General features: G+C 39.7%; 1 protein-coding gene across 12 annotated transcripts in view; it reads right to left on the reverse strand.

Annotated features, from left to right (window-relative positions):
- The window catches only part of Zmym6 (zinc finger MYM-type containing 6), a 40,099-nt gene that overhangs the window by 20,766 nt on the left and 1,713 nt on the right, over nucleotides 1-17,620 (reverse strand). For 8 of the 12 annotated variants that reach the window (XR_004768162.1, XR_003482023.2, XM_027399318.1 and 5 more), the window contains exons 3-8: nucleotides 10,750-10,816; nucleotides 9,773-9,977; nucleotides 6,558-6,729; nucleotides 2,905-3,055; nucleotides 1,443-1,558; nucleotides 71-346 (exon numbers count right to left, since the gene is read on the reverse strand). Coding sequence is in view for 10 of the 12 variants with exons in the window: in XM_027399318.1 (XP_027255119.1) it covers nucleotides 71-346; nucleotides 1,443-1,558; nucleotides 2,905-3,055; nucleotides 6,558-6,729; nucleotides 9,773-9,977; nucleotides 10,750-10,816 (987 nt within the window). In the remaining 2 variants the exon portion in view is untranslated. Of the gene's footprint in view, nucleotides 1-70; nucleotides 347-1,442; nucleotides 1,559-2,904; nucleotides 3,056-6,557; nucleotides 6,730-6,836; nucleotides 7,093-9,772; nucleotides 9,978-10,749; nucleotides 10,817-17,620 lie in introns of those variants that run through there. The other 4 variants (XM_027399321.2, XM_027399322.2, XM_027399320.2 and 1 more) reach the window with 3 other exon arrangements.

A 17,620-nucleotide genomic window follows, 5' to 3' on the forward strand; every position in this document is an offset into this window, starting at 1 on the left:
TCGAAGATGAAAAACCAGAAATGCTCTCACTGGATAGTTTACCCCTATTTCTTTCAAGCCATCTCTTTACCTTGTAGAAAAGCAACTCTGGTTTCCTGGCAAACAGATGGTTACAATGCTGGCACTTGAGCCTCATGAATGAATGGGTCAGAGCAATCTGCTGGGACTGTTTAGCAAGAGTCTCCAGAGCATCTGCAGCAGGCCTGCTGATGGGGCCACTGAAGGAGGAGACAGGGGCACCTTTTCCTTCGGACACTGTAGACTGCAAAGGTGTGTTTATCACCTCTTGGCCCAGAGACACGGGCGCCAATGAAGAGTTTGTTCCCTCAGGCTTGTTAAATACATTCTGAACAAATACAAAGCAAGATTTTACCAAATAAGAAATAATGTAACTTAATTTTTAAAATTTTCTTTTTAATAAATTCATTCTACAAACTTTTTTTAAAACTTTACTTCTAACAGAAAGAATTTCAGTGGCATATCTTCTAGAACAGAAGGGTTAAAAAATAAAACACTCAAAGATGACGGACTAGAACAAAAGTTTCTGCATATTTCCCCATGCCTTTATAACCCTACACATACCACCAACCAGTGGCTAGTATATGATAGTGGATGTGGATACACTAGGCATCCTTCTCTCACCCAGAAAAACCAAGAAACTCTTGACTCTTTCTGTATACTGCACAGAGGGGTTAGAAATGGAATATAATTCCACTCCAAGAATCATTAAGTTTCTGGCCTAGGACACAAGGGGCACGTGAGCCCTAGTAAGCTTTTTTTCTTCACCATACCACCTCTCAAACCAAATTCTAGCTTCTATTCTTTTAAAAAAGAGAGAACAAAATAATGTAGTGGCACACATCTACAAACCCAAACACTTAGATCAGGAGTTCAAGGCCACCCTTAGTTACACATAAAATTGCAAGGCCAGCCTAGACTACAGTAGGAGACCTTGATTAAAAAAAAAAAAAAAAGAGAGAGAGAGAGAGAAAGAGAGAGAGAAAAAGAAGAGCCAAGGGGAGAAAGTAGGTGGGAAGGGTACTTGAAATAAGGACACTGAATAAGAAAGCCCAACAGTTGAGCTCAAACATTTGTACAAATGACCTTTGAAACACTGCTTGAATAGACTGGGTTTACTTTAAAACAAAAAGATATCACAAGCTTGTAATCCCATAACGTGGGAGATAGAGACAGGATGATTGCCTCATGTTTGAGGTCAGTCTGATCTTCTATATAGTGAGCTCTAGGCAGCCTCTCTGGGCTATGAACCAACATTGTTTCAGAAAAGGAAAACAATGGGCTAGCAAGATGGCTCAGTCATGCCATCATGACATGTAAACACATAACAAATGTAATAGAAAACAATATAATTTTTTACAACATTTTGCCATAGAGCAATGCCTCGGAGAACTAGAGAGACAAAATAGCACCTTGCATCATACCTGGAAAGCCAACACACAGTTGGAGCTACAGAAACTGCAAATAGTTCCATCTGACATGGCTACGTGATACTGAGGGACTGCTGCGGTTTTACAACTATGACACAAAACCTGGAGACCTTAATGACAAAAAATAAAAAACAATGAATGTTGTGCACATACACAAATGATCCAAAAGTCTAGTAGTAGAAAGACAATCAAATACTCAGCACAGACTCTCCTTATGTAGTTGGGGAACTGGCTCCCAAACTTCCCCCAAGGGTGCCCAACATCTACAGAACAGACGCTCATGTCCACCCTACAGAATGGCACCACAGCCTTTGTATCTCATCTATGTACATTCTAAACATCTGCTCACAGATCATCTCTAGATTACTTATAATATCTGCAAAATGCAAATGCCATGTAAATAGCTGATATACTGTACTACTTTGAGAAAAAATAACTTTTAAAATCTCTATAATGTTTAGTTATATTTGCTGAAGGTTTTTGTCTTTTGTTGTGGCTGTTTTGAGAGAGGGGTCTTTGTAGTAGTTCTGGCTGTTCTGGAACTCACTATATAGAGCAGGCTGGCCTTGAACGCACAGAGATCTGCCTGACTCTGCTTCCCCAGTGCTGGAATTAAAGTTGCATCACCTTGCCTGGCATTTGCTGAGTAATTTTGAGGTGTTGTTGCTTGAAAGTAGAACCAATGAATATAGAAGGTCAACTAACTAGAACATTAAAAAAATACCATGGAACTTTATAGTAATCTCTACATCTAACTGCAACAGCTAACCTCAATCAACTCCTGCTCATCAAAACTTAACTTAAAGGACTGGACAGATGGCTCAGTGGTTAAGAACAATGGCTGCTCTTCTAGAACACCTGGGTTAGATTCCCAACTCACAAATGGTGGTTCACAAGCATCTGTAATACTTCAGATCCAGGGACTCTGATGCCCTCTCCTGGCCTCCCCAGGCACCAGGCATGCACAGGGTGCACAGACATACATGCAGACAAAACAGGCACATAAAATACAATAATAAAAAAAAACTTACTTTTTGTTGTTTGTTTTGTTTTTGTTTTTTGAGACAGGGTTTCTCTGTGTAGCCCTGGCTGTCCTGGAACTCACTCTGTAGACCAGGCTGGCCTCGAACTCACAAAGAACCACCTGCCTCTGCCTCCTAAGTGCTGGGATTAAAGGTGTGTGCCACCATTGCCCAACCACAATAAAATAATTTTAAAAAGGAAGTAAATAGCTTAAAACTTATTATTTTTTATTTTTCCTACACAAGAAACCATAAAGTACATTCTACAAAAAAGAGTATCAGTGAAAATCTGTTTTATTACCAGTTTTTCAAAAGGAAATTAATCTTGGGGTTTTGGCCATATTAAATAAACTTAGTATATAAAAAATTAAGACCAATTATAGTCATCTTTAATATGTTACTAAATCTATAAATTTATCAAATTTAAGCATTACCTGAAGAAATAACAGTCTTAATTCTGTAAGCAGATAAGCAATTAATAGAGCAGAAAAGCTCTGTTTTTCCTGGGTCATTTGTAATCTCATTCACTTCAGCAAACGGCTTCAATGAATTCCCCAAGGCATAGAGTGGCTTCTGGGACAAATTCTATTAGGATAGCAATAATATAAGATGTATTTAAGCATAAGTTCAAACATAATTACATTATTGTTTCAGATAAGAAAGGGCCAGAGAGATGGCTCAGTGGGTAAAGTGCTTGCTATGCAAAAGAATGAGGATGTATATTCAGATTTCCAGATCTGTAAAGCCAGTGACAACATTGCGCATATGTATTCCCAGTGCTCCTATGATCAAAACTTCACAAGACAGCCTGACATATACAGCTTTAAATAAAAAGAGACCCTGCATCAAACAAGGTAGATGGAGCGGGCCAACACTGGTTGTTGTCCTCTGGCATCCACACATATGCCACAGCTTGCACACTCATTCATTAACCACACTCACATACATGCCTACTCCTGTACACATGAGTGTGTGGCACGCGCGCGCACACACACACACACACACACACACACAATTATACATACAGATTGTAAAGAAACAAAAGACCCAATGAAAAAAAAAAGCCCAGCCAGATGTGGTATCTGAAGCAAAAGGATCAGGAGCCTAGGAACAGCCTTAGCTACAAAACTGAAGAAAACTAGTAACTATTCAGTTAACAACAGAGCACCCTCTAAGTAATAAATGATGTACTGGTAATCCATGAAGCACAGAGCCATCCTCAGAACGGACCTCAACTCCAGTATAAGAAAGGTGATCACTCTTTTTTTTTTTTTTTTTTTTTTGGTTTTTTGAGACAGGGTTCCTCTGTGGCTTTGGAGGCTGTCCTGGAACCAGCTCTTGTAGACCAGGATGGTCTCAAACTCACAGAGATCCACCTGCCTCTGCCTCCCGAGTCCTGGGGTTAAAGGCATGCACCACCACCACCCCGAAAAAGTTGATCACTCTTAAAGCTACCTAAATTGGGTGACTCTTCAGCAAGAGATAGAAATGATGCCTAATTCATAGAAAGAGATGCTACAAAGCCATCTCCTGATCAAGCTGAGTGTATAATGAACTATAGAGTCTATTCATGCTTTAACAAATAATAATGACCACCACTTATACGGTATTAATTTCTGAATGATTATCATAAGCCAAACTCCATGTTAAGCAACCATTAACTCTAAAACTGTCACTAACACAACATCCAATCTTTTCGTAAGGAAGTAAATGTACATTCTGAAGTTTCACACAATCCGCTTAGTAAAAATGGGTCTCACAAATCTGGAAGAAGACAATACCAATCCCAAATCGGGAATGAATGGATACTTAGGTCATATATAAAAACAAAAAGTCAGGCTGGAGAGATGGCTCAGAGGTTAAGAGCACTGGCTGTTCTTCCAGAGGTCCTGAGTTCAATTCCCAGCAACCACATGGTGGCTCACAAGCATCTGTAATGAGATCCAGTGACCTCTTCTGTCATGCAGGCAGAACACTGTATACATAATAAAAATAAATAAAAAATAAAATAAAATAAAAACAAAAAGCATTAGTTACTTTCCTGTGATGATAGTAACAGGACTGCCAAAAGAGGCAGTTACTGGAAAAAAATTTTCTTAATAATAAAAGGACATTTCAACTGCTTCAAGGAATCAGCAAATCAAAAATGTGCTAAGTAAAGGAACTGTGTGCTCATCTGCATGCGGGTGTATGAGTGTCACACACATGTCTGCACATGTGTGTGGGAGTCAGGGGTTAACCCTGGGTATCATTCAGGGGCCATTTACCCTTTTTTTTTTTTTTTGAGACATGATCTCTCACTAGCCCAGAATTTGCAAAGCCAGTGAGCCCCAGAAATACACCTTTCTCCACCGGGATTGTAAGTATACACCATCACAACCAGCTATGTAGGCTATAAGGATGGAATTCAAGTCCTCATGTCTGCAAGCACTCTACCAACTGAAGTACCTTCTTAGTTCCTAAAAAAATTCGCTATCACTTACATCCTTTATAAGAACTTCTTTTAAAAAAGGCTAGGATGATGGCTCAATGGTTAAAGTACTTGCCATACAGAAAAAAAGGACTAGAGTTCAAATCCCTACAACCCACATAAATGCCAAATAGGTTTGGTGGCCCCTACTTGTAATTCCAGCATTTGGAAGGTGGAGATGGGATATCCAGGATGGCTAACAGACTAGCTGAATTGGTGAGTTCTGAGTTCAACTGAGAGACCTTGCCTCAATGAAGAAGGTACAAAGCAACTGATGAAGACTCCTAACATCACCTCAGACCCATACACACATGCCCATACACATATACACACACAGAGAACAAAAAGAAACCTCAACCAGTAAAAATTAAAACTGAAACATACAATATTTAACAAGACTATTATTTATTACAGTACATGGTATGTACCTAAAATATTACAATAGGATGATGGTACCAAACCAACTAGGAACTCATTCCAAAATACATCTTAAAAGAAAAAAAAGTTAAAGCCGGGCATTGGTGGTACACACCTTTAATCCCAGCACTCAGGAGGCAGAGGCAGATGGATCTCTGTGAGTTCGAGATCAGCCTGTTCTACAAGAGCTAGTTTCAGGACAGACTCCAAAGCCAAAGAGAAACCCTGTCTCGAAGAAGAAAAAAAAAAAAAAAAAAAAGAAAGAAAGAAAGAAAAAGAAAAAAAGTTTCCTTTAGTTTCAATCAGTTCTTGGCTTTTAACTCTTGATTATTGGTTCATCTATAAGGAGTTTCCACCATTAATATTTCACATAATAAATCATTTGTAAGTTCTGAGCCATGAATAAAATTAAAGAATTTTTTAAAGTGGCTTGGCCTATGTCATCTTAATCACATCACTGTACAACCATCCCTATGTGGAGTCTGCCCCCTTTCCCTGGAGAGAAGATCACATCAGGATAAACGGAGACACTCCCACCTTTGCTCTGCAGCTCACCCTTGCACAGCCAGCTCAAGGGAAAGCCTACATGCTCCACAACAGGAATCCGCACCTGCTTGTACACCATCAGGGACAGGAAGGTCAGAGCTACCCTAACAACAGCCCCTACAGTTCTCACAACAGTTCACAGTGAGGTTGTTATGTGAAATTCTGAAAATCAACCACCACGACAAAGACCTTGTACCACATTTTGATTGATCTGTCTTTCTTTTCTTTCTTCTTCCTCTACTTCCTCCTTTTTTTTATCCCCCAAAAGAGGGTCTCACTATGTAGCCCTGGCTGTCCTGGAATTCACTTTGTAGACCAGGCTGGCCTCGAACTCAGAGATTTGACTGCCTCTGCCTCCCAAGTGCTGGGATTAAAGGTGTGCCATTATACCTGGCTTTGATAATTAATTTCAAATCTAATCTGTAGATCAGATACACAGATCCAAAATAAGCAGAGCCATGTAAAAAAAAATGTCTGATTTTAGCCAGGCATGGTAGCATTATAATCTCTGCCTTTGGGAGGCTGAAACACAAAGATGGCCTCAAGGTTGAGGCCAGTCTCAATTACATAGCAAGATAGTGGGGAGAGGTGGGAGGGGGAGTATCATCTCTCTGACCAGAGTGCCAAAGAAAGTGAAAGGTAATGTACACTTACATCCGTGACCTTCTGACACATCCTGCACTTAGTGGACACGCCACTGGTGTACACAGTGACAACAGGCTTCTTAAGTTCATAAGAAGATAGGCATAACTGGCTGCAGAAATCTTTGCAGGAAGAGGCATCTTCAACTTTGGTTGTGATCACATCCATTGGATTTAAAATGTCTCTAAAAACAAATAAAAAAGACAAATGTGCCATGATTCTACCTTCTTCCTCTCTGGGAACTAAAATGTTATTTTGGCTAAGAGTAACTATTGCATAGTAGGAAAATACCTGCATAAATCATCTGAAATACAGTGCTGATGATGGTTTCTCCTACTTCTCAGTTAAATGATTATGAGTGAAGCAATTATTGTCTCTACTGTCTCATGTGTAAAGTGAGGTTTATAGCATCTAATGTGAGCATTTGTACACGAACTATATTTAACAAACTAGACTTCCAGCTCTGTTAGATTCAGTGAGAGTAGATTCAGCGGCCATCCCACAACTCCAGACCACAGGCAGGTGTCTTCTATTTAACAGCTGTCAACTGTAGAATCATGACAGATTATAGATGAATTTTGTGTCATTTTCAAGGTGAACTATGAGAGATTAATATAAAAAATTATGTGTTGGGAGGAACATAACACAAATAATCTAGCAGTTCTGTGAGATTTCCAGAGCCGTTTTCAATAAGCACTGAAAGGGAGAAATGGCTGGAGAAATGGCTCAGAGGTTAAGAGCACTGCCCGTTCTTCCAGAGGCTCTGTGTTCAATTCCCAGCAACCACATGGTGGCTCACAACCATCTGTAATGTAGCCTGGTGCCCTCTTCTGGCCTGCAGGGACACATGCACATGCAGGCAGAACACTGTATACATAATAAATAAATATTTTTTTAAAAAGGGACACCCAGTTAGAGGCTAAATGCTGTTATTGTTCTCAAAAGCATAAAAATTGAAGGAAACACTCAAAATAGAAACACTAATGGAGGGAGGAGACAAAGTAAATAATGATGACTGTAGTATTATATAAGTATAGCGAATTAAGACTATACGTCAGTCATTAAATATCACAGAAAACACTATGAGGGAAGTACTACTATCATTTCTACTTTTCAGACAAGAAGACTAAATAAGAGGTTAAGTTAAATTTTCTCTCAAAATCATACTGACACCAGAATTCAAATCCAGAGTGTCCAGAGTTAATCATTCTATTAGCCTACACTGTCTACACCTTTATTTTTATTTTGTGTGTGGTATGTGCACATGTGCAGAGGCCAGAGTCATCCCTCCTCATGCACCATCCACCTTGTTTTTCACAACAGGGTCTTTCACTGGGACCTGAGGCTCTCAGATTATCGTATGTCTGGTCATCTAGCCCCAGGGACTCTCATGTGTCCACCACCCAGTATTGGGATTGCAAACATTCACCACTATACCCAGCATTTAAAAAATAATTCATAGGATCTCACTGTGAGGCCTTGGCTGGCCTGGAACTCACACTAAGCAGAATAGGCTGGCCTTGAAGTCAGACCCATCGACCTCTGTCCTGTCTCTGTCTCCCAAGGGTGAGATTAAAGGCATGATCTACTGTGCCCAGCATTTTATACGAATGCTAGGGATCAAATTCAAGTCCCCATGTTTGCAGAGCAAGCTCCTTACCAACTGAGGCATTTCCTTAGCCCACATACCTTTATTATTCACAACTATTGCATGGTAAGCTATGAAAGGAAAATAAAAATTACCTAAATTTTCTAAAATTCACCTAAGTTTAAAAATGCATGTGCTTCTACAGGGTGTGGAGGTACAACAGCACTTGAGAGAGGAAAGGCAGGAGGACTCAGAGTTCAAGGTTGGAGACTAGAGAAATGGCTCGGTGGTTAAGAGCAATGGTTTCTTCTAGAGGACCTGGGTTCAATTCCTATCACCTACATGGCAGCTCACAATGGCCTAGAACTCCAGTTCCAGGGGATCCAACATTCTCATATAAATATATATGTAAGCAAAACACTAAAAAATCATTTTAAAAAATAGTTCAAGGTCATCCCCAGCTACATATAGAGTTCAAAGCCAGTCTGGGCTATATCACGCCTTATCTCACAAAACAATCATAAAGCACTGGTGAAATATCTCAGCAGGCAGAGATACTTGTCACCAAGCCTGATAACCTGAGTTGAATGAAGGACCCTCACATTGGAGCCAACTCCTACAAGCTGTTTTCTGATTTTAGGTGTGTGTGCATATACATATACACATACAGACACACAGATCTCATGTAAGATAGATACAGAGACAGACAGACAGATAGATATAAATAAATAAAAGCACTTTTACACCAGTCAACCAAACATCAAGTATGTGCTTCCATACAGATAAAGTGTGTTTTTTCACTAAAAACAGTAAATTACATTTAGCCAGATGTAATGGCACATATCTATAATTCCAATACTTGAGAGGTAGGGGCAATAAGGATCATGATTTTAAAATCAGCCACATAAATCAGTTCAAGGCCAGGCCGGGGTACATGAAAACTTGTCTCAAAAACAAACAAACAAACAACAACAACAAAAAAAAAAAAAAAACACCTGGGACTGGAGAAATGGCTCACGGTTAAGAACACTAGATCGTCTTCTAGAGGACCCAGGTTTGATTACTAGGCAACTTACACATGGCAACTTACAACCATCTGAACTCCAGTTCCAGGAGATCTGAAGCCTTCTTTGGCCTCCTCTGGTACCAGGCACTCATGTGGTGCACAAACATACATGCAGGCAAAACACCCACTCACATAAAAACTAAGAAAACACCATGTACATAACCATGTACATATTATTATAATTATAATTATAAATACACAATTACTTAAATTCTTTATTAATAAGATCCCATTTATTAAACATTTATAATATGCTGTTATGTGCTAACGTTGCCTCATTAAAATCCTAGGAAGTACATATTACTTAAAGAAAAAAATGAAAAACTAATGTTCAGAAAAGTTAAAATATCAGTATGTCACTCTGAGTCAAATTAAATAAATAAATAAATAAATAAAAGTGAGACATATACCTTTAATCCCAGCACTCAGGAGGCAGAGGCAGGTGGATCTCTGTGAGTTCGAGGCCATCCTGGTCTATATAATGAATGCCAGGACAGCCAGGACTACACAGAGAAACCCTGTCTCGAAAAACAAAAGAAAACACAAGCAAGTGAAAGTTTAGGAACCCTGTACTTGGAGCAGTGTGTGCAGGTTCTCTTGGGTTGAGGTGACAGGCAGACAGCTGAGGAGTATCTGATGATGCATTCCTTTGAACAGAAAAGCTGAGCACATCCTGTCTTATGAAGTAGTTTTTTACAACCAGAACAAAACACATGAGCAGCTGGAACTGAAGGAAATGATGTATTTGAGCCAGGTGACAGTGGACCAAGCTGAAAGCCTAGCAAGACAAGAACAAACAAAATAAACAGAAAAAAAAAAAAAAAGAAAGAAAGAAAAAAAGCAATTTCAGTTTCACCAATGTATATATTTTTTTTCAAGGAAAAAACTTATTAGTTTTAAAGCCATTATACTAAGAAAACAATAATCAAGCTCCAAAACAGTTTCAACTTTTTCTTACCACAACCCTTAATAAGTATTATAAACCAGCTCTCATATGCACATATGTTAGACAAGATCTTTTCTTTTTTTTTTTTTTTTGAGACAAAGTCTCACTATATATAGGCCAGAATGGCCTCAAACTTATGATTCTCCTGTCTCAGACTCACAAGTACTGATTACAAGTATGTACCACTTTAGTCACTGGCACACACAATTTAAAAGAAGGGCTTTTGTTTGGTTTGGTTTTGTTTTTTTCAAGACAAGGTTTCTTGTGTAGCCCTGGATGTCCTGGCACTCACTCTGTAGACCAGGCTGGCCTGGAACTCACAGAAATCCACCTGCCTCTGCCTCCAGAGTGCTGGGATTAAAGACATGTTCTACCACACCCAGCTAGAAGCAGAAGTTTTATAAAACATATATCTCTTTAATGCATGCATCACCTTCTGATATAATCTTAATGCCTTTCATTTTTTAAAAAAGCTAATGGTGACCGGTTTCCACACTGAAAAATATTCTCTAAAGGAGAAGAAAGACTTCCAGGCAGAGGCACTTCCCTCAGTTCTACTAAACAAATACCAACTGTAACAAACCTAGCTAGTTTTATTTCTTACCAAGAGAAGTGTCATTGGCTGAAAATACAGCACTGATTTTCAGTTCACTTTCTTGAAGTCCATATTCCTTAAAAACAAGAGGGGAGAGAGGGAGAGAAATAAATACAATATACATAAATAAACTAGAAATTCCATTAAAATTCTGATTCTGAGTTGGGCTATGGTGGCACACCCCTTTAGCACCTGTACTTGGGAGACAGAAGCAGGCAGCTCTTTGTGAATTTGAGGCCAGCCTGGTGTACAGATCGAGTTCTAGGATAGCTAGGGCTACACAGAGAAATCCTAAAAAAAAAAAAAAAAAAAAAAAAAAAAAAAATCTGGGGGGCTGGAGAGATGGCTCAGAGGTTAAAAGCACTGGCTGTTCTGGCTGTTCTTCCAGAGGTCCTGAGTTCAATTCCCAGCAACCACATAGTGGCTCACAACCATCCATTATGAGATCTGGTGCCCTCTTCTGGAAGCAGAATGTTATATACATAATAAATAGAAAAATAAAATCTTTTAAAAAAATCTTATTCTGTCACATTTATCTTTTATACATTCTAATCATAGTCTCCTTCATAAATATCTCAAAAACAAGAATTATTAGACTAGATACAATCTTTACAAAGATCACCTTTCAAAATTAGAAAACATTTGCAGTTATGCCATTCCAATCTTGAATACTACTTGTTTGTGTATGTTTGTGTATGTGCACATCTGTGGATAAATATTTGCATATGCACATAGATACTAGATTTCAATGTCAGATGTGTTCCTCAGCAACTCTACACCTTACTGATTAAGATAGGGCCTTGCACTCATTAAAGTCAGAGTTCACAATTGCCTCGACTAACCCAGCTGGCTCTAGGAATACTCCTATCTCCCCAGAACCGGGATTACAGTGCATGCTCAACTTTTCAAACTTGCAACCAACATGTTTATTGTAAGAAATGCACACAAGGAAACTAATTAGGGGACATTTCACATTTAAACCATAACTGTGCCCTTTATAAGTAAAGGCCAAAAGACAACTAGCTCTCTTCCCATGAACCAGAGCTACATGAGGTCCATATCCTGAGAGTTCTTACTGAACCCACCACGCTGGAACACTGATCTTCCAGCTTCCAAAGCTATGAGAATAAGTTTCTACTATTCGCTGGGGATGTAGCTCAACCATATATCTAGATACGCAAAGTCCTGGATTCAATCTGAGATGTTAGCAAGGCAAGGTCTCTCATACCAGTACAACAAAGACAGAGGTAGATGGCTTGTCAGGAGTTCAAAGACAGCCCCAGCTACCTAGTGAACTCCAGGCCAGCCTGGGCTGGACTTAGATAGTACTATGATCTGTCCCCTCTGAAACTCATGCTGAAATTTGATTCCTAACTGTGTGACCAACTGATATGTTTACATAGAAAAGTGAAAATCTCACAATCTAACCCCAACACAAGGAACTGCATGCAATTAACAACTGCTGGGAGACAGAGAATTAGTCTCTCCCAGGAATGAGCCCCCTTATTGGCTGTCCAAAGCAAAGTGGTCAGCCCGGGAACTATATATACACAAACAACAAAACAGGACTCAGGAAGTTGTATTTATATATTGGTGCATACACAAATGTACATATACTAACTACAATAAAGAAAAAGAGGCTATCAACTTGGAGGGTGATACAGCAGGGTTTGAAGAGGCTGCCTAGAGAGAGCTAAAAAGAAGAAAGGGAGAAAGAACAGTGATATAATTCTATTTCAATTTAGAAACATATTTTGGGTTTTTTTGTTTGTTTGTTTTTTGTTTTTGTTTTTCGAGACAGGGTTTCTCTGTATTGCTTTGGAACCTGTCCTGGAACTCGCTCTGTAGACCAGGCTGGCTTCAAACTCACAAAGATCCACCTGCCTCTGCCTCCCAAGTGTTGAGATTAAGAGATTTTTTCACATAATATATTCTGATCACAGTTCCCCTCCCCCAACTCCTTCCAGATCTTCCCCCATCTCTCCCCCACCCAAAACTACACCCTTTCTCCTTTCACTAGAAAACAAAGAAGCAATTAAAAAGAGAAACACACAAATAAAAAAGGACAAAACAGAAAAAAAAAAAACAAACAAAGCGTACAAGGAACACAAACACAGAGACATATTTCCACACACAGGAATCCCTTAAGAACACAAAATCAGCTGGGCATGGTGGCACACACAGTTAATCCCAGCACTCTGGAGGCAGAAACAGGCGGATCTCTGTAAATTTGAGACCAATCTGGTCTACAGAGTTTTAGGACAGCCGAAACCCTGTCTCAAAACAAACAAACAAACACAACAACAGAAAGTCCAGAAAAGGTGATGAAAGACCTCTGTATACCATTGAGTTCATTTACGTTGACCATCTACTGCTAAGCATGGGGCCTGCCCTTTGGTGTGGTTTGTTATGTAATATTACTTTACCTAGGTAAAGATGCGTTACATTTGTTCCACCTTGTCCGACTAAGGCACCTGTCTGGTCTAATTAAAAAAAAAAAAAAACCTGAATGGCCAATAGCCAGGCAGTAAAGGGATAGGTGGGGCTGTCAGGCAGAGAAAATTAGTAGGAGGAGGAATCCAGGCTCAAGAGAGAAGAGAATAAGGGAGAAAAAGAGGGAGATACCCAGGGCCAGCCAGCCAGGCAGCTGCTAACCAGCCAGGCACGGAGGAAGCTGTAAAGTAAGACACAGAATAAAAGAAACATAAAAGGCCCCAAGGCAAGACATAGATGAAGAGAAACAGGTTAAAATAAGTTATAACAGCTAATGGGACAAGCATAAGATAAGGCCGAGCATTAATAATTAATAATAAGTCTGCATGTCATGATTTGGGAGCTGGTTGGCAGTCCAGGGAAAGCCTGCTACAATGTTCATCTACCCAGTCAGGCTCTGTTGGATAAAACTAATTTTTCCTCTGTGAGCAGTTTTTAATTAGCAATAGCTTCTGGGTTAGGGATGGGGGGTCTTGTATCCACTTCCCCTTTCAGCACTGGGACCCCCAACTGGCTTAGACCTGTGCAGTCTCTGTGAGTTCAAATGTGCATCAGTCCTGCTGGGCCTAAAGACCTTGTTTCCTTGTTGTCTTCCATCCCCATTGGCTCTAACAATCTTCCTGCCTCCTCTTCTGCAAAGTTCCCTGAGTCCTGAAGGGAGGGATTTAATGGAAACATCTCATTTAGGACTGAGTGTTCCAAGGTCTCATATTCTCTGCACACTGTCCAGTTTTGAGTTCTCTGTATTTGTTCCCATCTACTGTAGGAGGAAGCTTCTCTGACGACAACTAAGAAGGTGAGAAGACACTGATCTATGAGTATAGTGGAGTGTTTTATGAGTCATTCTATTGCTGCATTCCTTTAGTAGAGTATTGTAGTATTGTTTTCCCCCAAGGTCCATGGCCTATCTAGTCTTAGATTCTTGGCCACCCCAGCAATAGCAGGTATGAGTTTCAGCTCATGGATTGGACCTTAAATACAACCAGATAATGGTTGGTTACCCGTACAACTTTTTGTGCATTGCATCAGTGTGTCATAGAGGCAGGTCACCACTTTAGACTGCAGGGTTATTAAAAGGAAAAATAGAAAGAAATTTGACTCCCAATTTAACAGTCTTGAGAAGCAGTGGGACTCCTTGAAGGCAATTACTTATTAAGACGGACTGGTTTATAGTACTGGACTAGTCACTGAGAGGGGGGCTTTCCCTTCTATTTTGTTTGTTCCTTATTTATTTGCCCTTCCATTTACCCACCAGGAAATAACACAACACCACACACTTACCAGGAAGCAAGCAGTAACCAATTCAGTACTATCAAGAACTACCTGCTGCCTGGGGATCAGAATGTGAAGCTCTAGGCTAATTTTCCAGTACCTTGCCTGCTCTTCCAGACGACCCAAGTTCAGCTCCAGGACCCATGTTAGTCAGCTCACAACCACCTGAAACTCTAGTCAGAGATCTGATACCCTCTTCTTTCCAAGGACACTCAAACTCATGTGGTACATACACACAAACACACACACACACACACACACACACTCTCTCTCTCTCTCTCTCTCTCTCTCTCTCTCTCTCTCTCTCTCGCTCTCTCGCTCTCTCGCTCTCTCTAAACTCTAAAGGCAAAGGCCCAGCACTCAAGAGGCAGAAGTAGGTGGATCTCTGTGAGTTCAAGGCCAGCCTGGTCTACAAAGCTACACAGAGAAACCCTGTCTCAAAAAAAAAAAAAAAAAAAAAAAAAAAAAGGCAAAAAACACTGAACAAAATATATCTATTATAGCTGGGTATGGTGGCAGTACCTTTAATCCCAGCACTTGGGAAGTAGAGGAAGGAGGATCAAAGATGTCCTCAATTCCTAGTGAGTTCAAAACTAATTTGGATTACCTAAAGCAAACATGTAAAACTTAATTTTCATCTTTTGGTGAACTGCAAATGGTTTACAGGAGCACAGATTAGAAGTGGAAAGATAATTGATGGCACTCAAAAGGGAAACAAAAACTCAACATGAATAGTCTGACATCACATTCAAATGTTTAGGATTTACCATATAGAAGGAACCTGGCCAAAGATGGTAGAGTACCTGCCTAGCAAGTGCAAGGGCCAGGGTTCAAGCCCCAGCACTGGAGGCATGGGGGGGGGGGAGTGTTAGATCTGTAAGGAATAAGACAGCTGAACTACATGAGTAAAAGAAGGAAAAAAAGCAAACAAGTTCACATGAAAAATAATGAAATGGGGAAATCAAAGAGACTGAAAATATATTTAAAAAGCAGAATCCACAAAACTTGGCAAACAAATGGTTACACTGGGAAAGGCAAGAGGAACAATTTCCCAACTAAAGGGAAAGTAAGTATACTGAAAAGAGAAGGAGGTTCACTGGAGGCCTCCACCACTCACTCAGCACTCTGCAAACACCACCTTTGAACCTTAACAGCTCACTACTAAAGCAAAGAAGGCGTGCAATTCATGAGCAAGGCAAAAAACTATCTGGCACTCCTGTGCTGGAACCATCCTGCTGTGAGGTGTGTGAGAAGTCTTACTTTTTTTTGGTTGGTTGGTTTTTAGTTTCTCCAGACAGGGTTTCTCTGTGTAACAGTCCTGGCTGTCCTGGAACTCACTTTGTAGACTAGGCTGGCTTCAAACTCACAGAGATCTACTGACCTCTGCCTCCCAAGTGCTGGGATTAAAGTTGTGAGCCACCACACACACACACACACACACACACACACACACACACACACCAGTTAAATCTTACTTTTAATTTATTAATTTTCATTAAGTTTAATTACTATTGCTTTGTTTCTACAATAAGGTCAGTAACTAAAGAGCATTAAAAAAACATGCTAAAGAAGGTAAAAAACAATTTCTTGGCAAAATAACTCACTCTCCATAAATTACATTTGTTTCTAAGCTGTCTTTAAGGGCCACAATGATCCAAATGCAAATCTGTTTCCTGTTACTGTCTCTACAATGAAAACTGGCATGGAGAGAGAGAGAGAGAGAGAGAGAGAGACAAGAAGCAGAGGCAAGAGGACCAGAAGTTAAAGATCATCCTCAGCTCCACAGCAAATCAGAAGACAGCCTGAATTAGATGAGACCGTCTCAAAAAATAAATAAAACAAAAACTAACCCTATGTCTCCTGTTGCTCTTAAAATAAAAATCAAAATTCATAACAAGGTTCTATTCTGCATAATCCACTCAAGTTACATATGGAGCGGCAGGTTCTCTGAAATCTTACTATCTGGGTTTGAATCCTATCTAATGTTTACTAACTGATCCATACACACTGCTTGGCTTTTTTGAACTCTGGCATCCTCATGTGTAAAGTAAAAATATTATCATATATGTGAGAGTGGTAATGGGCACACTCTTAAGCATGCATTGATAGTACTAATCATGTTAATGCCACATTCTATCACACGATACATAGTACACAGCACACCATCTACTAGTGTTGCTCATCATTAACATTTATATTTGGTTAACAAAATCAAGTATCACATTTACTATGACCTTTTCTCTTTTCTCATTCAAAACACCAAAAACCTAATTAACCCATTGTCTTAGCGGTTTTTGTATTGCTTTAAGAAAAAGCATGCATCACTGGAGAGATGGCTCAGCAGCTAAAAGCTCAAAACCAAAAATATAAGAAAAACCATGCAACAGGTCATTTGTAAGGAAAAGAGTTTCTCACAGTTCTGGAGGCTGTGAATTCCAAGATACAGAGGGATGCATTTAATCAAGTCTTCTAGTCACATTACAATGTGGCAAAGGGTGGGAGTATGCCCAAGAAAGAACAAGACAGCAAGCAAAGAGGAGCTCAATTGGCTTTTACAACAAACTCACTCCTGGTAATGATAGAATATGCACACAGGATCATCACCTCCAGCAACACTGCATAAGGAATTACGTTTCCAATGAATAAAATTTGGAGGGTGCATTCAAAACATAACACATATCTATTCATTTTGGACCAGCACTGAGAATTAAACACAGTATCTACAGTGCTAGGAAGGTCCTCTACTACTTAACTAAATATCCCTCAGCCTTCACAGCACTCATCTAATGGGAAAAAAAAATCAATTGGGTTATATCAACTTATAAACCAGAAGCTGTTGACTACCATTTTCAATTCTCCAGACCAATAATAATAATAACAACAACTTTTGGCTGGGTGTTGGTGGCGCACGCCTTTAATCCCAGCAGTCGGGAGACAGAGGCAGGCAGATCTCTGTGTGTTGGAGACCAGCCTGGTCTACAAGAGCTAGTGCCAGGACAGCCTCCAAAGCCACAGAGAAACCCTGTCTCGAAATAACAATAATAATAATAATAATAATAATAATAATAACAACAACAACAACAACAACAACAACTTTTATCCAGGTGGTGATGGC

Source organism: Cricetulus griseus, chromosome 2, assembly GCF_003668045.3.
Source record: "Cricetulus griseus strain 17A/GY chromosome 2, alternate assembly CriGri-PICRH-1.0, whole genome shotgun sequence".
Lineage (NCBI taxonomy): Eukaryota > Metazoa > Chordata > Mammalia > Rodentia > Cricetidae > Cricetulus > Cricetulus griseus.